This window comes from Ipomoea nil, unplaced genomic scaffold (genome assembly GCF_001879475.1).
Source record: "Ipomoea nil cultivar Tokyo-kokei standard unplaced genomic scaffold, Asagao_1.1 scaffold0519, whole genome shotgun sequence".
Classification (NCBI taxonomy): Eukaryota; Viridiplantae; Streptophyta; class Magnoliopsida; order Solanales; family Convolvulaceae; genus Ipomoea; species Ipomoea nil.
In genome coordinates, this window is record NW_017616947.1 from 788,663 (window position 1) to 807,689 (window position 19,027).

Below are 19,027 nucleotides of genomic sequence, written 5' to 3' on the forward strand. Positions count from 1 at the left end.
GTATTTTCATCTTGGACCACCATTTTAGTGCTCTTTTTTTGGAATATCAAATAAGGAATATATTATTTATGGAGATATTGTTTCTGCTATTTTTATAACATTCTGAGTGATATTTTCTGTTTATTATATAATGTGTTTGGATCCTTGAATTTTGAACTCATGTATTTCTGCCCTTGTGTTTGATATCTATTATGGTTCTTGTCTGTTGGTAGAGATGAGTTTGAGCATGAAATAAAATGGTAAAATGGTTGTGGGATAATGATATTTGTAATAGTTGAAGAGCTCTTGTGGGCAAAGTGTACTGACTGGAAAAATTGCTTCCTTCACAGAACTCAAATGTATCAAAAAATAAAATAAAATTGAAACATAGAGCTCTAGGATTCTCATTTATTTGTTCAGTCCTTTTATTAACTTTTAAAGATGGAAGTCAAATGTATCAAAATTGTGGATAAGATTGGCAGCCAAAGAGCTTGTCTCTAAAGCAATGAAGGTCCCTTTTCAATTTTCATGCCAGCAAGCCTTTAAATCTTGATACACAAGTAAGAATGGGAATAGTTTGACCATATGCTTTTCCCAAGAAAGTGGCCTTTGTTCATCAAACATTGCCTTAATAATACAACTATATTATTGTCTCCAAATATCCAATTGAATGTCATTCTTTATCCTATTATTTACAATCTGTGAAATTTGGGACAGTTTTACTGTAATATAGTTCTCTTTGTTGGTTTGATTTTGCACTTCAATGTAGTATCGTTCAAGAAGTCTTAATTTAATCTTAATGTATGGTGCTATGGCAGAAATATAATGTGAAGCTTTTATTTAATCATGTTTGTCTTAGAAAGTGAGCGAGTTACAAAAGTCAAGAAGAAAGAAAAACCTTTATCCACATCGGCTTGCTCGTAAAGGATATGCCCGGCTAGCTAGTGAAATTGTAAGTAATTATTATTTCACTTTCACTATTATTAACTTCAACACATTTTCACCCTAAGTTTGACATTTATAAATCTTCTTGCCTGTAGTCGACGGAGTTGTGTGATGATGACGAAGTTAATAGAGCTATACTGTGGAAGAAAGGGAGAACTAGTAAACAAGGAGAAGTACAAGGAGATGTTTTGAAGACAAAATTTACAAAGATTGTAAGCAAAACCTTTACTGGTATTATCCTCTTTATGTATTTCTAAAGATTGTGGTTATATCATGGATTTGTCATGCATTACAGGATGAATATATTCAGCAAAAACAAGATGGTTTGTTGCAACTTCAAGGACCAAATGAGGACATCCTGACACAGGCTCTTGAATCTAAGGAGCATGGAGGTCGGGTGAGGGCTATAGGGGGACATGTCAATCCCTCAACATATTTCAGAATGGGTAGAGGGATGATGCCTGCTCATGAGAAAAATGTTCTTCTAAGCAGACAAGCCAAAGTTGAAGACAGAGTAGCAAAGTTAGAAAATATGCTACTTCAAAATGTTGGCTGTAATATTCAGATTGAAGCAAAAGGCAGCTGTACTGCAAAGGATGCAAAGGGTGCGAAGAAAAGTGAAGAAGAAATTGGTGATATTCAACATAAATTGGATTTTGAGGACGATGATGATGAGCTGCAATTTATTGAAAAAGAAGATGTCTTGGAGGTAAATTTTAATATATTTATGTGTATAATAAACATGCGTTTCTTAGTATATTTATTTATCTAGCTAATATGCGTATATTTTGCAAATTAGAAACCATCTAAGAAGAAAGCGGCCAAGGAAGTCAAAAAGCTTGAGTTGAACTCCTCAAGTATGCCTAAGTCATTATGGCTACTTTACTGTTATTACAAGCGTGCACTTGGGAATGGAGAGAATTTACAAATATTGCTAGATAATAATGTCTTCGGGGAAGAATGTACTCTCTTTGTGCACGACGAAGATGTGACTCCTTTTTGTCAATTGATGCCAATATCGTACACGTGTATTGCTGTCTACATATGGTATGATTTAATATATATTTCGAGTCAATTTGATAACTTATCACTTCTATGCTTTGTTCTTCTAATTCAGTTTCCGTTCAAATGTTAGGTATTTGTATAACAAGATGATGGAAGAGAACAAGCTTGACAAATTCAGATTTATGCAGCCAAGTGTTGTATGGCATCTGGCAACGAAAAGAACAGATACAAATTTTCTAGAAAATCAATTGGAAAAGAGGGCACGAGCTTTAGCAAACAGACTGCTGGACATTCCAAGTGATGCAACACTTTTGGTGCCATGTAATATAGGGTAAGAATGGTTACAATTTACTTTCAATTGCATATATTGTGTTGATGTAATATATAATTATGTGTTTGTGTGTGCATAGCTTCCATTGGATTCTGACAGTTATCAACATCACTAAGGACTTAGTTTATGTGTGGGACCCTCTTAATCATCGCATTCGCGATGATGATTGGAAGCGTGTTGTAGAAATGTAAGTTTTTATTTTTTATTTTTTTTTATTTTCATTCTTTCGATTTATTATTACATAATCTGAATAATCAAATATATATATACATATGAAGGGCTATTAAAATGGTTCATGCATCCATTACGAATGCAAAGAAAGGACGCAGTAAAACTACTTGGGAAATTGTCAAGGTAATTTCATATTTTTAACTATATAAGTGTTTGTATATAGCTAAATTGTAATGCAAATATTATTTAACATTTGTAGGCTCCTCGTCAACCGGATAGTAACCAATGCGGTTTCTTTGTCATGGCGTACATGAAAACTTTAATTGAGAATATGCCAGACTTCAATGATAAAAATTCTGTTCAAGCACTGGTATTACATTCCATTTCTACTCTCTCTTCCTTGTTTCTCGCTGTTATTTAATTGCAGAATGGTTCTAGGTTTTTAATGCTTTGTTAGCTTGGGTTTAAGCCTCTCTCTTTTTCACTTGATTTGGACAGTTATTGATGATAAATTTGATTTTTATTTTTTATTTTTTAGAATAAGTTTGTTGCTCTGAAATTTGGGTGTAGAATGCGTGTGAAAGCTCGAAATTTTGGGCATTTTAGTGCTTGATGTATTGCTTTTTCAAGTGTCTTTCTTTACTTGTTGGCTACACTTGTTATGATTCTCTTTAGGAAACTCATTATCTTGTTATGAACAGCTTGAGTATGAATGTGGTGAGAGTAAGAGGGCAGTTTCATTTCATTGCAAATTATTTATATCTATACTAATTTATTTTCTTACTTTTTACATGTAGTTTCAACAAGTTGATTATGACAAAGAGGTTATTGATCTGGTGCGATCTGAATGGGCCGATATTCTATCAAGTCATATAGAGTAGGTATGATTTGGTCATTCGAACGTTGTGATCATCTAGACTTGAATTGGTTCGGGGAATTGTTTTTTTGTGTAGTAGTATTATGACTTGAATGATAATTAGAATTGGTCATGGAAGTCTTTTTACTTTTTATTTTGAACCTTATTAGCTTGTGCACAATTATGTAACTACACTTTGCAATTTATGGTGAATGGATAAATTGTTTTTTTATACGATTATAATTTAAGCAGGTGATAAACGGTTAAAAACCGTTGTCTATTTTACAATAGACAACAGTTAGAAACCGTTGACTTTTCTACAAAAGACAACAGTTTATGGGTGTTTCAACAACACCCAATAGACAACGGTTTATAACTGTTGTCTTTTAAAGAAAAGACAACAGTTAAAAACCGTTGTCTATGTACGTGACTTTTAACAACACTGGTTTCAACAACGCTTAATAGACAACGGTTAAAAAACCGTTGTCGTTGGTAGAAAAGACAACGGTTAATAACCGTTGTCTATTGCGTGACTTTTAACAACACCGGTTTCAACAACACTAAATAGACAACGGTTAAAAAACCGTTGTTGTTGGTAGAAAAGACAACGGTTAATAACCGTTGTCTATTGTGTGACTTTTAACAACACCGGTTTCAACAACACTTAATAGACAACGGTTAAAAACCCGTTGTCGTTGGTAGAAAAGACAACGGTTAATAACCGTTGTCTATTGCGTGACTTTTAACAACACCGGTTTCAACAACACTAAATAGACAACTGTTAAAAAACCGTTGTCGTTGGTAGAAAAGACAACGGTTAATAACCGTTGTCTATTGCGTGACTTTTAACAACACCGGTTTCAACAACACTAAATAGACAACGGTTAAAAAACCGTTGTCGTTGGTAGAAAAGACAACGGTTAATAACCGTTGTCTATTGCGTGACTTTTAACAACACCGGTTTCAACAACACTTAATAGACAACGGTTAAAAAATCGTTGTCGTTGGCAGAAAAGACAACGGTTAATAACCGTTGTCTATTGCGTGACTTTTAACAACACCTGTTTCAACAACACTTAATAGACAACGGTTAAAAAACCGTTGTCTATGAGCAGGACCTACAACAACACCGGCTTCAACAACAGAAAGTATACCCCTACGACAACGGTTAATAACCGTTGTCTATGTGCATTTTTCTTGTAGTGGCAGTATTAGCAGCCACTTGTTGTCTTGGCGGCTTAAGACACTGATTTCAAAAGTGCCCGGGATCTCTCCAATTAAAACAAACTCATGGGCCTCCACGACCTCTCCCAGAACCCCCACGTGTAACACCCCCGAATTTCAACAACTTTTAAAAACCAATTAAATCTTATGATAGAGGTAAAGTCTAATCATTAAGAATAAGCAAAGCAGAAGCTAACTACATAAATCCAGGAGATGTTATGCCACACCTACACAACATTAGGTGCACAGGCAAACACTAACTACTAAGCAGTCTAACAACTCAACTACTTAGGTTCACAGGCCTCAACAAATATTAAAGAAAGAGATCTAATCTATCTACAGGTCACTAGCGCGCTCTCCAAAGCTACTCAACTTGTAAAAGATAAGGGGATAACACCCGGTCAGCGAATAATGCCGGTAACCCACCAACACGCGTTAAGTATCATAATATACATAGATATAATCAAAACTATTTGAAACTGGGAATACAGTATATATCATTTTAAAGTCGAGAGAGAGGAAACATCAATAGACTCATCAATCACTCACAACAAAAAACAAAGACCAACATACTCAATAAGACAATAGAACCACAAGCAACAAGCTCAACAATAAGGTACAACGTACAACCCACAACGAAGGATTCACAAAAGACATGCTCTTAAGCAATGGAAGACAAGATTCACACCACAACGAGTTCCAAGTCGTCATAGGACACAATCACTCCAAGTCATATACCGTGGAGTCAGCACCACGGCCCGATTCATAGTGGATCAGTGTGGAGGGCTCCAAATCATCAATCATGTATCACGTAGTCATTGCAACGACCCGAATCACATGCTATAGTGTCATCGCAATGACAAGGACCGCAGCCCAATGGAAGCAGAGCTAGCAACTTTAAGTGTATACACCCCCTATTGAGATTCCAAGCTCAACGGGTTAGTTACCATCTCTGGCAACTGGAATGAGTTTCCCAGTTTGCCCACGAGTCACAAGTAACCAAATGGCAATCCGGAGCTTTAACCCACTACCGGATGCAATCACACATAGTCCTCACACTGCCCACTTTACCAGCTCAATCGTCTCATCACATCAATCCATCATCTCAAGAAGAGTCAATACACACGGAATCTAGAGATACAACCACACCTAGATTCCACACAAAGTGTGTACAACAAAGGATCTTAATCAAGGAATAATTATACACACAGGATCACATCAAGGAATTTAATCAAGGGGTTTCAATGAAGGACATGAAACGATACTCAACAACAACAATGGACCTCAATCCAATATCAACATAATTAGCAACACGAGTTGCCAATCCTTAATAGAAATGGACAAACAACACATACTAGCATCAATGACACCAAGACTATCATGCATATCAAACGGGTAAACCAAAATGGTTCCAACGAACCCCAACGACTCATAATAATCCAACGAATCACAAAGTTGGACCATAAGCACGATTCAAGGCACCAAGTCCTAATATGGATACTTAAGAAGTCGCTCTAGACATACATAACATCAAGGAGACACACAAAAGCTCAACAATCCAATCAAACGGTGCCAAAGAATCACAGACGAATGGGCGAAACGGTGGGCAAACAACCGCCCACCCTTTCTCAAACGGGTACCCTGGGGTTGGGTCCACGCGTAGGGCTCCCCCCCCCCCCCCCCCCCTTGGTGGTTCCTCCCGCGGGGAACATCCTTGCACCAAAAGTCAGCACTGCGCAGTTTTGCACTTTCAAGGTTAAGTTCAAGTCCAAATGACCCCAAATCTTCCATACAACAAAGATATGACTTGAACCTATGAATAGCTCATACAATAGCATTCAAGGACCCTAATACAAGCTCTAAACACACATTATCACAAGATCATGCATCAATCACTCAAACACATCAAAAATATCACATACAAGCCAATAATCATTCTTATCAAGTGAAACTAGGTTTTGTGTAGCATGGGTTACCTCTTGTAGACAAAGAACACCTTCTTCAACCTCAAAGCAAGACCAAAGCTCCTCTAGATCAACCTAGCACTTCACCCACCACTAGATCTTCTACAAACTCCCAAAATCCAAAAGGTAGAAGAAAGATTTAGAGAAAAGATGGAGGAATCTTGTAAGGAAAAGTTAGTGAAGGATAGATCTTACCATTACTAGCCTTGTAGTGTCGGGAAGTTGGAATTTTGGCTTAGGATTTTTGAAGAACTTGTGAAGATGAACTCTAGGATTTCATAGAGAGAAGGAGGAGTACGGGGCAAGAAAGAGATGTAGAGAAAAGGGAAATCCTGAAAAATGATTTGGATTCCTTGGTTAGGGTAGGGTTTTTATGCTAGCATTGAATGAAATGACCAAAAGGGCCCCTTCCTCCCAAAACTAGTTAGGAGAAAGACAAAGTCTAGGGTACAAGGGCTAAAGTCCAAGGTACAACTCATTGACCAAATTAAAAGGATAAGGAATTTGGTCAACTAGGTCCTTCAACTAATTTCAAAGGGAAATTAGGATAAGAATTGTAAAGCCACAGGGAATTAATTAAAGATTTAATTCGGGTTTTAGGGAATGAATTTTCGGGGTGTTACACTACGTCCTCTGAAGCGGTTATTACATCCTCTTTGAGAGCCATAACTTTCACCGGTACTTCCCCCTTGAGATACCAGGGCACTTGGATCCATACTACCTTGTAACATAAAGACATTTCTTTCCTAGAGATCATTTGAATCATTATTTATTGATGCATTCTATAGCATGGAAAATACTCGATCCAAAGACTCTAAGTCCTTATTTCCAAATAGTTGAGATCTAATGACATCATATTCTTTATCCAGTCCAGCAACCTAGCTAAAAAAAAAAAGTAATTTGTCACGTTGTTTTTTCATTTCATCCACATCATTTGTTATTAGCATCGCAGCATACAAGGCAACACAAAGTCATAGTAATACACTCTAAGCTCACACCCCTTTTGACTAGACCGATATGCTTCCTAAGATAACTAGTATAATTTTCTCAAATTACTGGTTCCACTAAACCATTTGTTCACTAAATCCCATACTTCTTCAATAGTTTGGCAGTGTTGCATAGACAAAATAATTCCTCCTATCAATGCAATTAATTACATGTAACAATAAGGCTTTATCAGTAGTTTTCTAGTCCATAGCTAAAGTAGCATCTGTATGACACTCTTTTTTCAAATGATCACCCTTCCCCATACCATCTAAATTTACTTTAATAAAAAATATCCACTCAGAAAATTAGACCCATCTAAAGCCAAAACTATGTCAATTAATTTAGATGGTGTGGAAATAACAATGATTTTCCTTTCTTGTGCCATTTTAATCTTCACCCAACAAATTCAAAAGATGAACAACACAACAACCCTTCACCTAGAAAAGATAAAACACATTAGTCATACCTCTTTCATTAGAAGACCCAACCAGATCGATAACCTGCAACACATCCTACCTCCCTAGACTCAGCACGATGAGGCGAGACTAGAGAAGCGAAAACCGACCGGTGGCATCGCCGGAAACAACCTCATGCGCCGGCACGTGTCTTCGGAATAGCTCTGCGACGGTGGCGCGTGACTCCTCCGACGGCAATCAGACTTCTTTTAGCGGCGTCGCCCGTCCTTCCCAACCCTAGGCACTTGCTCTCACTTCCTAGGCTTTGATACCATGTTAAGTGTTGAAACACAAGAATAGTGGTTGTATATTCATTGTGTTGTTGTACAAGTATAAGCCCTATTTATACATAAGCTAAAAGACTACCAGCCATAGAATTCAAAATTCAAATGAAAGACTTAGAGACTAACTCTAACAACTCCCTTATTCATCTTACAATATATATATATATATATATATATATATATATATATATATATATATATATATATATATATATATATATATATATATATATATATATATATATATATATATATATATATATTGAACTATAAGTAAATAAACTAAATGTACACGATATGTTAACTACATGTACATAATTTGGACTAGGATCCATAATGCTCATGGTGAACCTGGTGTACGATATAACGATTGTATTTTGGTGGTGTTGTGTAAAATATAATTTTAAATTGGTAAAAATTTTAATTTATTACTTGTTGATCAAGAATGTTTGTTGTGTGGTCATTTGTTGATAAGAATTAACTTTTTATGTTATGATTTAAGAAATTCATAATCATTCCAACTAACGACGACTTTTTCTCTCTAGGGTTTTGCTAGGGTTTCCTCTCTTTTCTTGATACTCAAGAATTTTCCGGCGAATTCTATTGTTTCCTCCGGTTTCTACACCGGCGTAACGCGACAGAAGGCATGGAGCAGGCAGCAGTGACGCAGGCGGTCGCTGTTTTGGGCCGGCGATGTGCGGATGTAACCCTAGACGATGAGGAAGATGACGTCTTCGTGCCGACGGTGGAGAAGGACGACGAGCAACCTGCCGAAACAGTACCAACATGGTGCCTGGTGGGTAGATTCTTGACTACTAAGCTTGTGAAGGCGGAGTTTATGAGCCAGGTCATGGCTTCGGTATGGCAGCCGGTGAAGGGAGTACGAGTCTCGGAGTTGCAACCGGGGCTTTTTCTCTTTGTGTTATTTCATGAAACGGATATTCAGTTGGTTCTTGATGGTGGTCCATGGTCCTTTGAGAATCACACATTCGTTTGCAAGCAAATTCAAGATGGGGAGATACCGGTCTCGGTGCCTTTGAACACGGTTGATATGTGGATACAAGTGCATGACTTGCCGTTGGGCTATACTTCTGATCTTATTTTGGAGCAGGTAGGAAACTTTTTTGGTGTTTTTATTAAGATTGATGATAGATTTGCTAATGCACCCTGGAAGATGTTCTACCGGATTAGGGTTTCAATCTCTGTCTTGAAGCCTCTAAAACGGCGTATGAAGCTAATGAAGAGGGATAAAACGACTTGTTGGGTTAATTTCAAGTATGAAAGGCTACACAACTTTTGCTACTTCTGTGGTATGATGGGGCATCTACATAAGTATTGCTTAAAGGCGCGAGATGCGGGAGTACCGATTGAACAATATCCATATGATGAAAGTTTACGTGCTGGATTTAGGAAGGGGCCGCGGAAAGTGGGTGCTTCATGGCTTCTTGACATGAATGGTAATCCTATGGCGGGGACACGGTCGGATCTTGTGCCTAGGGCACGGGTTGACAGGCAAGAGAGTGGGGCATCTGAGCCTTCACGTGAACAAGGGGAAAGTGATATAGTCACGACTGCGATTAAGAGGAGAAGGGCTGAGCTGAATGATGGGGGCGATGTGAATGTTGGTGGGGATGTGGTTATGACAGAGATCCAAAAAAACTTGTCCATGGCGGGTTCTGGTTCCCAGACCCGCCTGTCATTATGAGTACCATCAGCTGGAACTGTCGTGGCTTGGGCAATCCACGAACAGTTCGAGAATTAACGGACCTTGCGTCCCAGAAGAAGCCTGATTTTATTTTTCTTATGGAAACCATGGTGCAACGAATACATGCTGAAAGAATTCGTGTCACTCTTGGTTTTGATGGTCTTTTTTATGTTGATCCGACACCGCAGGGTGGTGGTGGTTTAGCACTGCTGTGGCGGAAGAATAATACGGCAAGTCTATTGAGCTACTCCAAAAACCATATTGATATTGAGGTAAATATGTCCAGTTTTCCGAGGTGGAGAATGACATGTTATTATGGCTACTCCCAGCGCCATAGGAGGGCAGAAGCGTGGGAATTGATAAAATCCTTTGCACCCCGGTCCACCTTACCATGGGTTATGATTGGAGATTTTAATGATCTCCTATTTCAACACGAGAAGAGAGGAGGTAATCCTCATCCTAATAGTCTCCTACGCGGCTTTGGGGAGACTATTGATCAATGTGGTTTGACTTAGTTGCCTATGGAGGGTTACCGTTTTACTTGGGAAAAAGGAAAAGGTACGCTAGCTTGTATTGAAGAACGATTGGATAAAGTGTTAGCATCTAATGGTTGGCGTGAGATTGTGCCTGGGGCCAGAGTTATTAATAATCTGATGAGGAAATCTGATCATTCTGCGCTGTTTTTGAGTGTCCATGGGACATTCCAAAACGGAGGGGGAGGAAGGAGAGGGTTTCGGTTCGAAATGGCCTGGATATATGATGATGGATGCAGGAATGTGGTGGAAAAGTCATGGGAGGAAGGGAGGAGTGAAGGGATCCAAGACTGTATAGCACACTGTGGGAACCGATTGTCCAGATGGGGCGGAGACCGGTATCATAAGTTTGGTGAAAAGATCAGGCACCTAGGAAAACAGCAATTACATCTTAGGGGTCGTACTGATCTGGCATCCTTGAATGAATTCCAACGCCTAGAAGGAATTCTGAGCAATATGGAGATCCAGAAGGATGCTTATTGGAGGCAGAGAGCCAAGCAACACTGGCTAAAGAATGCAGATGCTAATACAAAATTCTACCATAGGTACGCCTCTCATCGTAAGAAGAAAAATACTATTTATAAACTTATGAATCATAATGGGGATTGGGTGGAAGGAGGTGCTATGAATACGATTATCTTGGATTATTTTAGCCAAATCTTTTCCTCTTGTAATCCTGTGAATGGTGACAATTTATTTTCTGGAGTATCCCCGTGTAACCCAGAATCAGAATGAGTCATTATTACGTCCTTTTGAGATATTTGAAGTTAAAGATGCCCTGTTTGCAATGGCCCCTGACAAAGTTCCTGGACCGGATGGTATGAACCCAGGTTTTTACCAACATTTCTGGGATGTAGTTGGTAACGATATTTCGGCATTTATAGTAAATTGCCTTAATAATCGAGTCTTCCCCTCTGGCCTGAATAATACGGATGTGGTACTCATCCCGAAAAAGCAAACCCCTGAGGTGGTAGCGGATTTTCGCCCGATAGCGTTGAGCAATCTGATCTACAGGATAATGGCTAAGATGATTACGCAGAGAATGAAACCATTAATGGAGAATATAATATCTGGCTCTCAGAGTGCATTTATTCTAGACAGGCTGATTACTGATAATATTCTTGTAGCTGCGGAAGTGGGCCACTACTTGAATAGGAAACGGTGTGGGGCTGTAGGTTGGAGTGCACTCAAACTTGATATGGCCAAAGCCTATGACCGCATGGAATGGCCCTTCCTCCGTGGGATGTTATTAGCTCTGGGCTTCGATAATAGATGGATTGAGTTGCTTATGTTGTGTGTGACTACTGTGTCGTATAACTTTATGATAAATGGCTCTCGCAGTTCCTCCATTACGCCCACGCGTGGCCTCCGCCATGGGGACCCATTATCTCCATATTTGTTTATTATCTGTGCGGAGGGGCTTTCAGTGCTATTGCAGCAGGCGCAGAATAGAGGTTTAATACATGGCTGCAGGGTTGCTAGGGGAGCACCGCTGATCTCTCATTTATTTTTTGCAGATGATAGCCTACAGTTTTTCAGAGCAAATAGACAGGAAGCATCTGAGATAAAAAATTGTTTACAGTTATATGAGAATTTATCTGGTCAGAAAGTAAATTATCATAAGTCCAATATATGCTACAGCAGGAATACAGGACAGACTGATAAGGATATGGTGGCACAAATACTAGGTGTTGCCCAAGCCCCCAACTTTGGGAAATACCTAGGGTTACCCTCATTTGTGGGTAGGAACAAGAAGGCTGCATTTGCATACATAGAAGATAAAATCAAACAGAGGATTGGATCTTGGAACAAGAGGTTGTTATCACAGGCTGGTAAGGAAATTTTGTTAAAAAGTGTGGCTCAGGCAATGCCAACATTTTCAATGAGTGTTTTTCTTTTACCCATATATGTTTGTACAAATATTGAACGTGTTATGAATCGGTACTGGTGGGGTCGGGTACTGATCGTGGCATTCACTGGAAAGCCTGGGATAAATTGTGTGTCCCAAAGAAACATGGTGGACTGGGGTTTAAAGATTTAAGGGCATTTAATTTGGCAATGTTAGGAAAACAGGCATGGAGGCTGCTCACTAACACTGACTCATTGGTAGCCAAGGTTTATAAAGCTAGATATTATCCAAAGGATACTTTCCTAGAGGCAACTATAGGAAATAATCCAAGCTTTTGTTGGCGCAGTATCATGGCGGCTAAGGACCTAGTATGTGGTGGTATAAGAAGGCGAATTGGGAATGGGAATTCTACCTTAATATGGGAGCATCCCTGGCTGCAGGATGAACTGGATCCTATTATTCACACAGAAATGCCACATTACCTGTCTGGGGCCAGAGTGGAAGGATTAATTGATCAAGATACGGGCACCTGGGATCCGCATATGCTAGCTGATATTTTCCAACCGAGTGATATACCCAGAATTCAGAGTATACCAGTTGTCCCTGAGTATGATGATATATGGTATTGGTATGGTGGTCCTAATGGATGTTATTCAGTCAAGAGTGGTTACAGGCGTATAGTTGGTAATTACGAGAATAATTCTATTGGGATTTTTAATGAATGGCTAGCCCTATGGAAATTAAAAATTCCACCAAAATGGAAGACATTCCTATGGAGAGCTATTTGTGATATCCTTCCTACTACCAACAACAACTTACTTATAAAGAGAGTGGATGTTAACCCAATGTGTGCCATGTGTGGGAGAGTGAATGAAGATACCATGCATGCATTAGTTTTGTGTGACTATGCACACTCCATTTGGGCTAAATCCAACCTTCCAATCCCCAATATTGTCACAAATATTTTCATGAATGGTTTAGTGCAATCTTGAATGTTCTAGACTTTGATGGAATTGTTTATGCAGTTGCAATTTTATACCATCTATGGAGGGCCCGAAACGGAGCGGTATGGGATGCCTGTCTACCAAGGCCAACGAAATTATTAACAATTGCAGCAGCTACAATGAGAGCATGGAAGGATCTCCATCATCGTGCCCCATCACAGCCCCGAGCTACTGCCCACCACCCTACTGCCGAGCAGCCTCCACCGACGCCAGCTGCACCGAACGCCGACGCTACCGAAACCGCACTGCCTCCGCCGCACGCCAGCTTGCCGGAAGTCATGCATGGCGAGGTGATGACGCCCGTCAAATGCTATATGGACGCAAGCTATCACCGAGGAACCAATGCAGCAGCTGCTGGTGCGGTACTCCTCGACGCCAATGCCGCTACATATCTGCTTTCAGCGCCCCATTAATAGGTTGCCACTCCCCGCTCATGGCCGAGGCTTTTGCATGCAAGGAAGTATTATCATGGCTTAAAAGGAGGAATGAACTATCTATACAGATTCATACGGATTGTCAACTACTGCAGTGCTATTTATCTGGACCACCAGCCACATCACGCTCATATCTAGGTTATGCTATCGATAGTTGCAGAACCTATATTTCTACTTTTACTTACTGCTCAGTAATTTACATTCCTAGATTACAGAATTTATTAGCTCATACTTTAGCTACTACAGCACTTAGTTTCGCTACTGCTATGTACTGGGACAATGTCCCACCAGACTCTATTTTAACTCTTCTATAAATACAACCGCCAGGTTGACTTTCAAAAAATGTTATGATTTAAGAAGATATATCTTCTGGAATTATTGATTGTGTTTTAATATATGATATTTCAGTAAGTTGGAATCAATAGATTTTTTAAAATGATAGACTTTGGGTTTGAGGAATTGAAAGATCCTCTAAACGGTAGATTTTGGGATATTGTAAAATATTCCTGGAAGATCTTAGGAGTCCTAATAAAACTTAGGCTAGGGAGTAGTATACTAACAAATCCCAACTGTGAAGGTCTACTAATGAGATCTTATGATATAAGATATGCTGATGAACTAGTTTTATTATACTTGCATTTCTGCTGAACTAGTTTTATTATACTTAATAATATAATAACTCTTGATAATTTTACAAATATTTAAAGAAAAGTAACGATTTTAGTCCATTAGTTATATCTAAATTGTAGACTCAATCTATAAATTATTATTCTATACAAATTTTTCTATTTAATTATGTTGAATGTGGCAGATTCAATCCATTATGTATAGATTTTTTAATATTAACAATTTATTTTTAATTTTCATATTATTAAAGGACATATTCGTCATTTCATAAAATTTTCTCAAATTCTCTCTATGAATCTTCATATATACGCTACTCTTACTGCAAAATAGCATTCTAAGTTGCACAAAATTATAGTCTAAGACAATAAAAAAATAAAAAATAAAAAATAAAAATAAAAATAAAAAAGAGAGAGAGATTTATCTAAATACATAACACATCGTTGCACTATACTTACTTTCCAGTAAGTCAAGCACACTTAACTAATTGGTGATAAGTATGTGAACATTAACCATTTAACCACATCCCTCCATGGTAAGCCACAACGTCACGTCTCGAATCGAACAGGGGCTGAACTCGGTCGACGCCCAAACTCAGTTGTGCAGCATGCTTGACTTGGTCCTTAGCATCTGTGCCCATCATCCCCCTCCTGGGACTGGACTCAGCCGTCGCCTCGCCATCGATTCAAACCTGTAACCTTGGCTCTGATACCGATTGATGGATCTCTGGACTGGGCTTTCGCCTCGCCATCAATTCAAACCTATAACCTTGGCTCTGATACCAATTGATGGATCTCAGCCCGGCACTATGCTTACTTCCCAGTGGGTCACCCCTCCTATGACTGCTATAAGTCAAGCACGCTTAAACATAGAGTTCTTTGACTATTTGGTTTTCATATCCTACTTAAAACCAATTGGTGATAAGTAGGTGGACATTAACCATTTAACCACATCCCTCCATTGTAAGCCAAAATGCCACATCTCGGATCGAGTAGAGGCTGAATTCGGCCGACGCCCAACACACATGCTTTCAGTTATTTTTCTTCTTAAATTTAGAATGATACTGATGGTTTTTTGTTACTCTCTTTTTTTAGATGGTTGACTAATGTTGGAGGCTACATTGAATATTCCTGAGTGTAATGACTACTAACTGTTGGAAGTTAGATAATTATATGTTATTTTCCCATTATTTGTTTAATCTAAAAACCAATAAAGATAATTATCTCATCCACCCAACTTCCACTAAATTTAAAACCAACGTCATGATATGGTGAAAAAAAAAAAAGATTTGCATCTCTAATGAGATATAATAATAATACACAAAAATACTATTTCTATTAAAATAGTAATCCACAGCATTCACCTTTTGAATAAACATCTATATACAATCAATTAACATATTAAACTAACTTAATTGCATATATTACTCATTAAGATTGAGTTATTAAAAAGAGTAAATTACATGCAATGTAAGGAAAATTTGTAATAAACTAACACATTATACTTATAAGTTACAATTCAATGTATCTCCAATCCTAAATAATATCCTACTTGTCATTTTTGTTTCTTAGATTCCTCCTCAATCAATGCAAACAAGTATTTAACAATAATTTTGTGGTAAGAGTACTTTATATATGAAGATTCATGAAAGGAATTTGAGAAATTTTACAAAAATACCAATATATCTTTTAATAATTTGGAAATTCAAAATAAATTGTTAATGTTAACAAAATATAAACCTCCATTTTTTGAATATTTAATTCGTGAATAATTTAAGGGTGTGTTAGGAAACACGGAAAATGATTTTTGAAAATTATTTTTCGAGTTTTCAGTATTTAACAAAGAGTGGAAAATGTGAGTCAAAGGAAAATGATATTTGGTCAAAGGAAAATAGTTTCATTTTCTTGGAAAATGACATGCCCTTTTATTTTGGGAACTCATTTTCCATTTCCCACACCATCACCACACTACCATCACCACTGCCACCACTACCACCACAACCACTACTACACTACCATCACCACCACTGCAACCATCGCCACCAGTCCACCACTACTACTATCACCACCACCACTGCTGCCGCCACCACACCACCACCGCACTACTACTACCACACCACCACCACCACCACCACCGGCAACTACCGTCGCTGCCGCCGCCACCACCACCACCACTATCACACCACCACCACCACCACCACCGCCATCACACCACCACTACTACCACCACCACCACCACCACCACCACCACTACCATCACCACCACTACCACTACCACCACCACCACCACTACTACCTCCGATCCACCACCACCATACTACCACCACTGCACTTATTATTATTATTATTATTATTATTATTATTATTATTATTATTATAATATAACAAATAATATCACCACCACTACAACTATCCTGACCAACAACACCACCACCACTACCACACCACCATCTTCACCACCACCACTAGTCCACTACCACCATTTATATTATTATTATAAATGTTATTATATTCTAAATAAAATAGTTAAAATGTTTAATTATGCAATTTTACTCATTTTCATAAATTGAATCAAACACACTAAGACAATTTGCGGGAATGCAACCAAACACTTGAAAGGAAAATATTTTCTAGAAGTGATTTTTCTGGTTTAAAAGTACACCCTTAAAAACTTATAAAAAAGTGTATTTAATATAGTCTGAAGTTATTTACTCTTTTATTTCCCTGCATTTTCTCAGCACCCATATTAAATTTCCCAAGCAATATTTGTTGTAAGTGACATTGTATTTTTTTAAAAGAATATAAATGTATGATAAGAGTCCTATGTACATAATATGCTCTCAATTAATTTTGTGCAATAAATACGAGTCCGTAGCAAACGCCTTTTTAACATTTGATTGCTGCTTTCTTTCTTTGTTTGGTTGCTTTGTCAGAGAGCGTGCGTTTGAATCCTTTTCATGGTTCTGTACTCTCCTTAGCCCCAACAGTGTCCCAACAAGACAAAAAAACATGAAACGAAAAAAAAGACATTAAAGTCGGCTTAGTTGAGGTTGTTTTCAAAGGGGAGATCTTTATGGTATCTGCAGGGTCAAGATTTACTGGAATCATCATATCATGCCTACTTGTACGTAGTAATTGTCGCAGCCTACCAGCATTAACATCTCACACTCCTCTCTCACGTTGACATAATCATCTGCTTTCCATTTACAATTTTTTTACATCCTTCCTACAAATAGGAAGTAAATCATTGCTATTTTAATAAGACCAATACTACAAATTCCTCTTAAAAACTACCCCTCCTGATGTGGCATCATTTAATTGGTAATTAAATTTATTTTTAATTGACAGTGAGATTAGCCAATTCAATCCTTGGCACCTAATGAATGAAAACCACATCATGAGGAGAAAGTTTGGAAGGGAAAAGAGCATTTTTTTTTTTATAAACATTAAAAAAAAAAAAATTAGTCTTATAAAAAATTATTTCGATATGTCTGAAATAGATAAGCTTGATAGCCCAAACAAACTAGCCCAAAATTTAGTAGGCAAACTTAATAGCCCAAGCCACTTAAGGGTATTCTTTGATTCATAAGTAATGTGAAACAAAATAAACATGAAGTTTATTTTTTTTTTTGGTGGAAACCACACATTGTGGTCCGGGTCTTTCTCCGAGAGGCACAGAAGCTGGCCCAAAGGGAATCGTCACTTGTGGGAATTGAACCCGGGTTATCCCGGAATTCTCTCCACAAAAAGAGCTCATTTGCCACTTGAGCTATCCTGTTGGGTTAAACATGAAGTTTATATGTAAGTTCATCTTAAGTATTTTTTTAAATTAAATTCTAATAAATATATTAGTAAATGTATTACAAAATAAAATATTTTCATAAAACTAAATAAGGAAATAAAATTATTATATCATAGTATAAATATAATATTTTTTTTAGTTGGAATTTGTAGAGGGGGGTTTAGATTATTTGAATGATGTATAAGTTTATATTTACTAATGTGAATGTAGTAGTTTATTAAAATTGAAAATTTAGAATATTAATTTAAAAATATTAAAAATTAATTAAGCTCACATGAGATTTTAGAGTTAGGGCCAAGAATTTTAAAGTCGACAAAAATCAACTGGCTTAACAACCTGATAGAGCTATTGACCGAAGTCAAACATGCATGCTGAAATTCGATTGACATCACTACCTACAAATATGCAAGTGTAATAAAATTATATCATATACTATTCACACTAATTGCTAAAAAAAACTTACAAAAAAATGACATGTATGTGAGTAGTCATTTAATACTTTGTTTTTAGATTGGTTGGTTTCTGATTTGGATTGGGTTAAAGTGGATTCAAATCTTTGTTAGTAAGACTGTATTATGGATATTATATATTTAAACACTAAAAATAGATAGCTATTAAATGAGCTAGAAATTAGTTCTAAAGTATACCTTGAAATTGAAGAAAGTGATCTCTAAAAGACTTTAAAAATAATAAGTCTTCGTCTCACTTTAAAAAATTATGTAGGTTTGCACTAGTATACATATATTTATACTTTTTAAGAAATTTGAAAATTTGCTAAAAAACTATGTTTTCTTTCCTATCTCGTTAAAAATTAAGAAAATATGTTTTTAAATAAAATTCCCAACACTATTTGCCAACTTTAGAATGCTACAAGTG

At 37.5% G+C, this 19,027-nt stretch overlaps 2 protein-coding genes and 1 long non-coding RNA gene across 3 annotated transcripts; all 3 read left to right on the forward strand.

Annotated features, from left to right (window-relative positions):
* Positions 1–2,215: 2,215 nt before the first annotated feature.
* On the forward strand, positions 2,216–2,769 carry LOC109174106. The gene is made up of 3 exons (XR_002053015.1): positions 2,216–2,260; positions 2,340–2,447; positions 2,691–2,769. It is a non-coding gene; the product is annotated as an uncharacterized LOC109174106 (long non-coding RNA).
* Positions 2,770–10,427: 7,658 nt separating this feature from the next.
* On the forward strand, positions 10,428–11,174 carry LOC109174027. Its single transcript, XM_019323320.1, has one exon. The coding sequence runs from the start codon at positions 10,428–10,430 to the stop codon at positions 11,172–11,174; it is 747 nt and encodes a 248-aa protein (XP_019178865.1).
* A 1,464-nt stretch (positions 11,175–12,638) lies between these two features.
* On the forward strand, positions 12,639–13,705 carry LOC109174028. The gene is made up of 2 exons (XM_019323321.1): positions 12,639–12,972; positions 13,290–13,705. The coding sequence occupies exons 1-2, from the start codon at positions 12,639–12,641 to the stop codon at positions 13,703–13,705; spliced, it is 750 nt and encodes a 249-aa protein (XP_019178866.1).
* Positions 13,706–19,027: the final 5,322 nt, after the last annotated feature.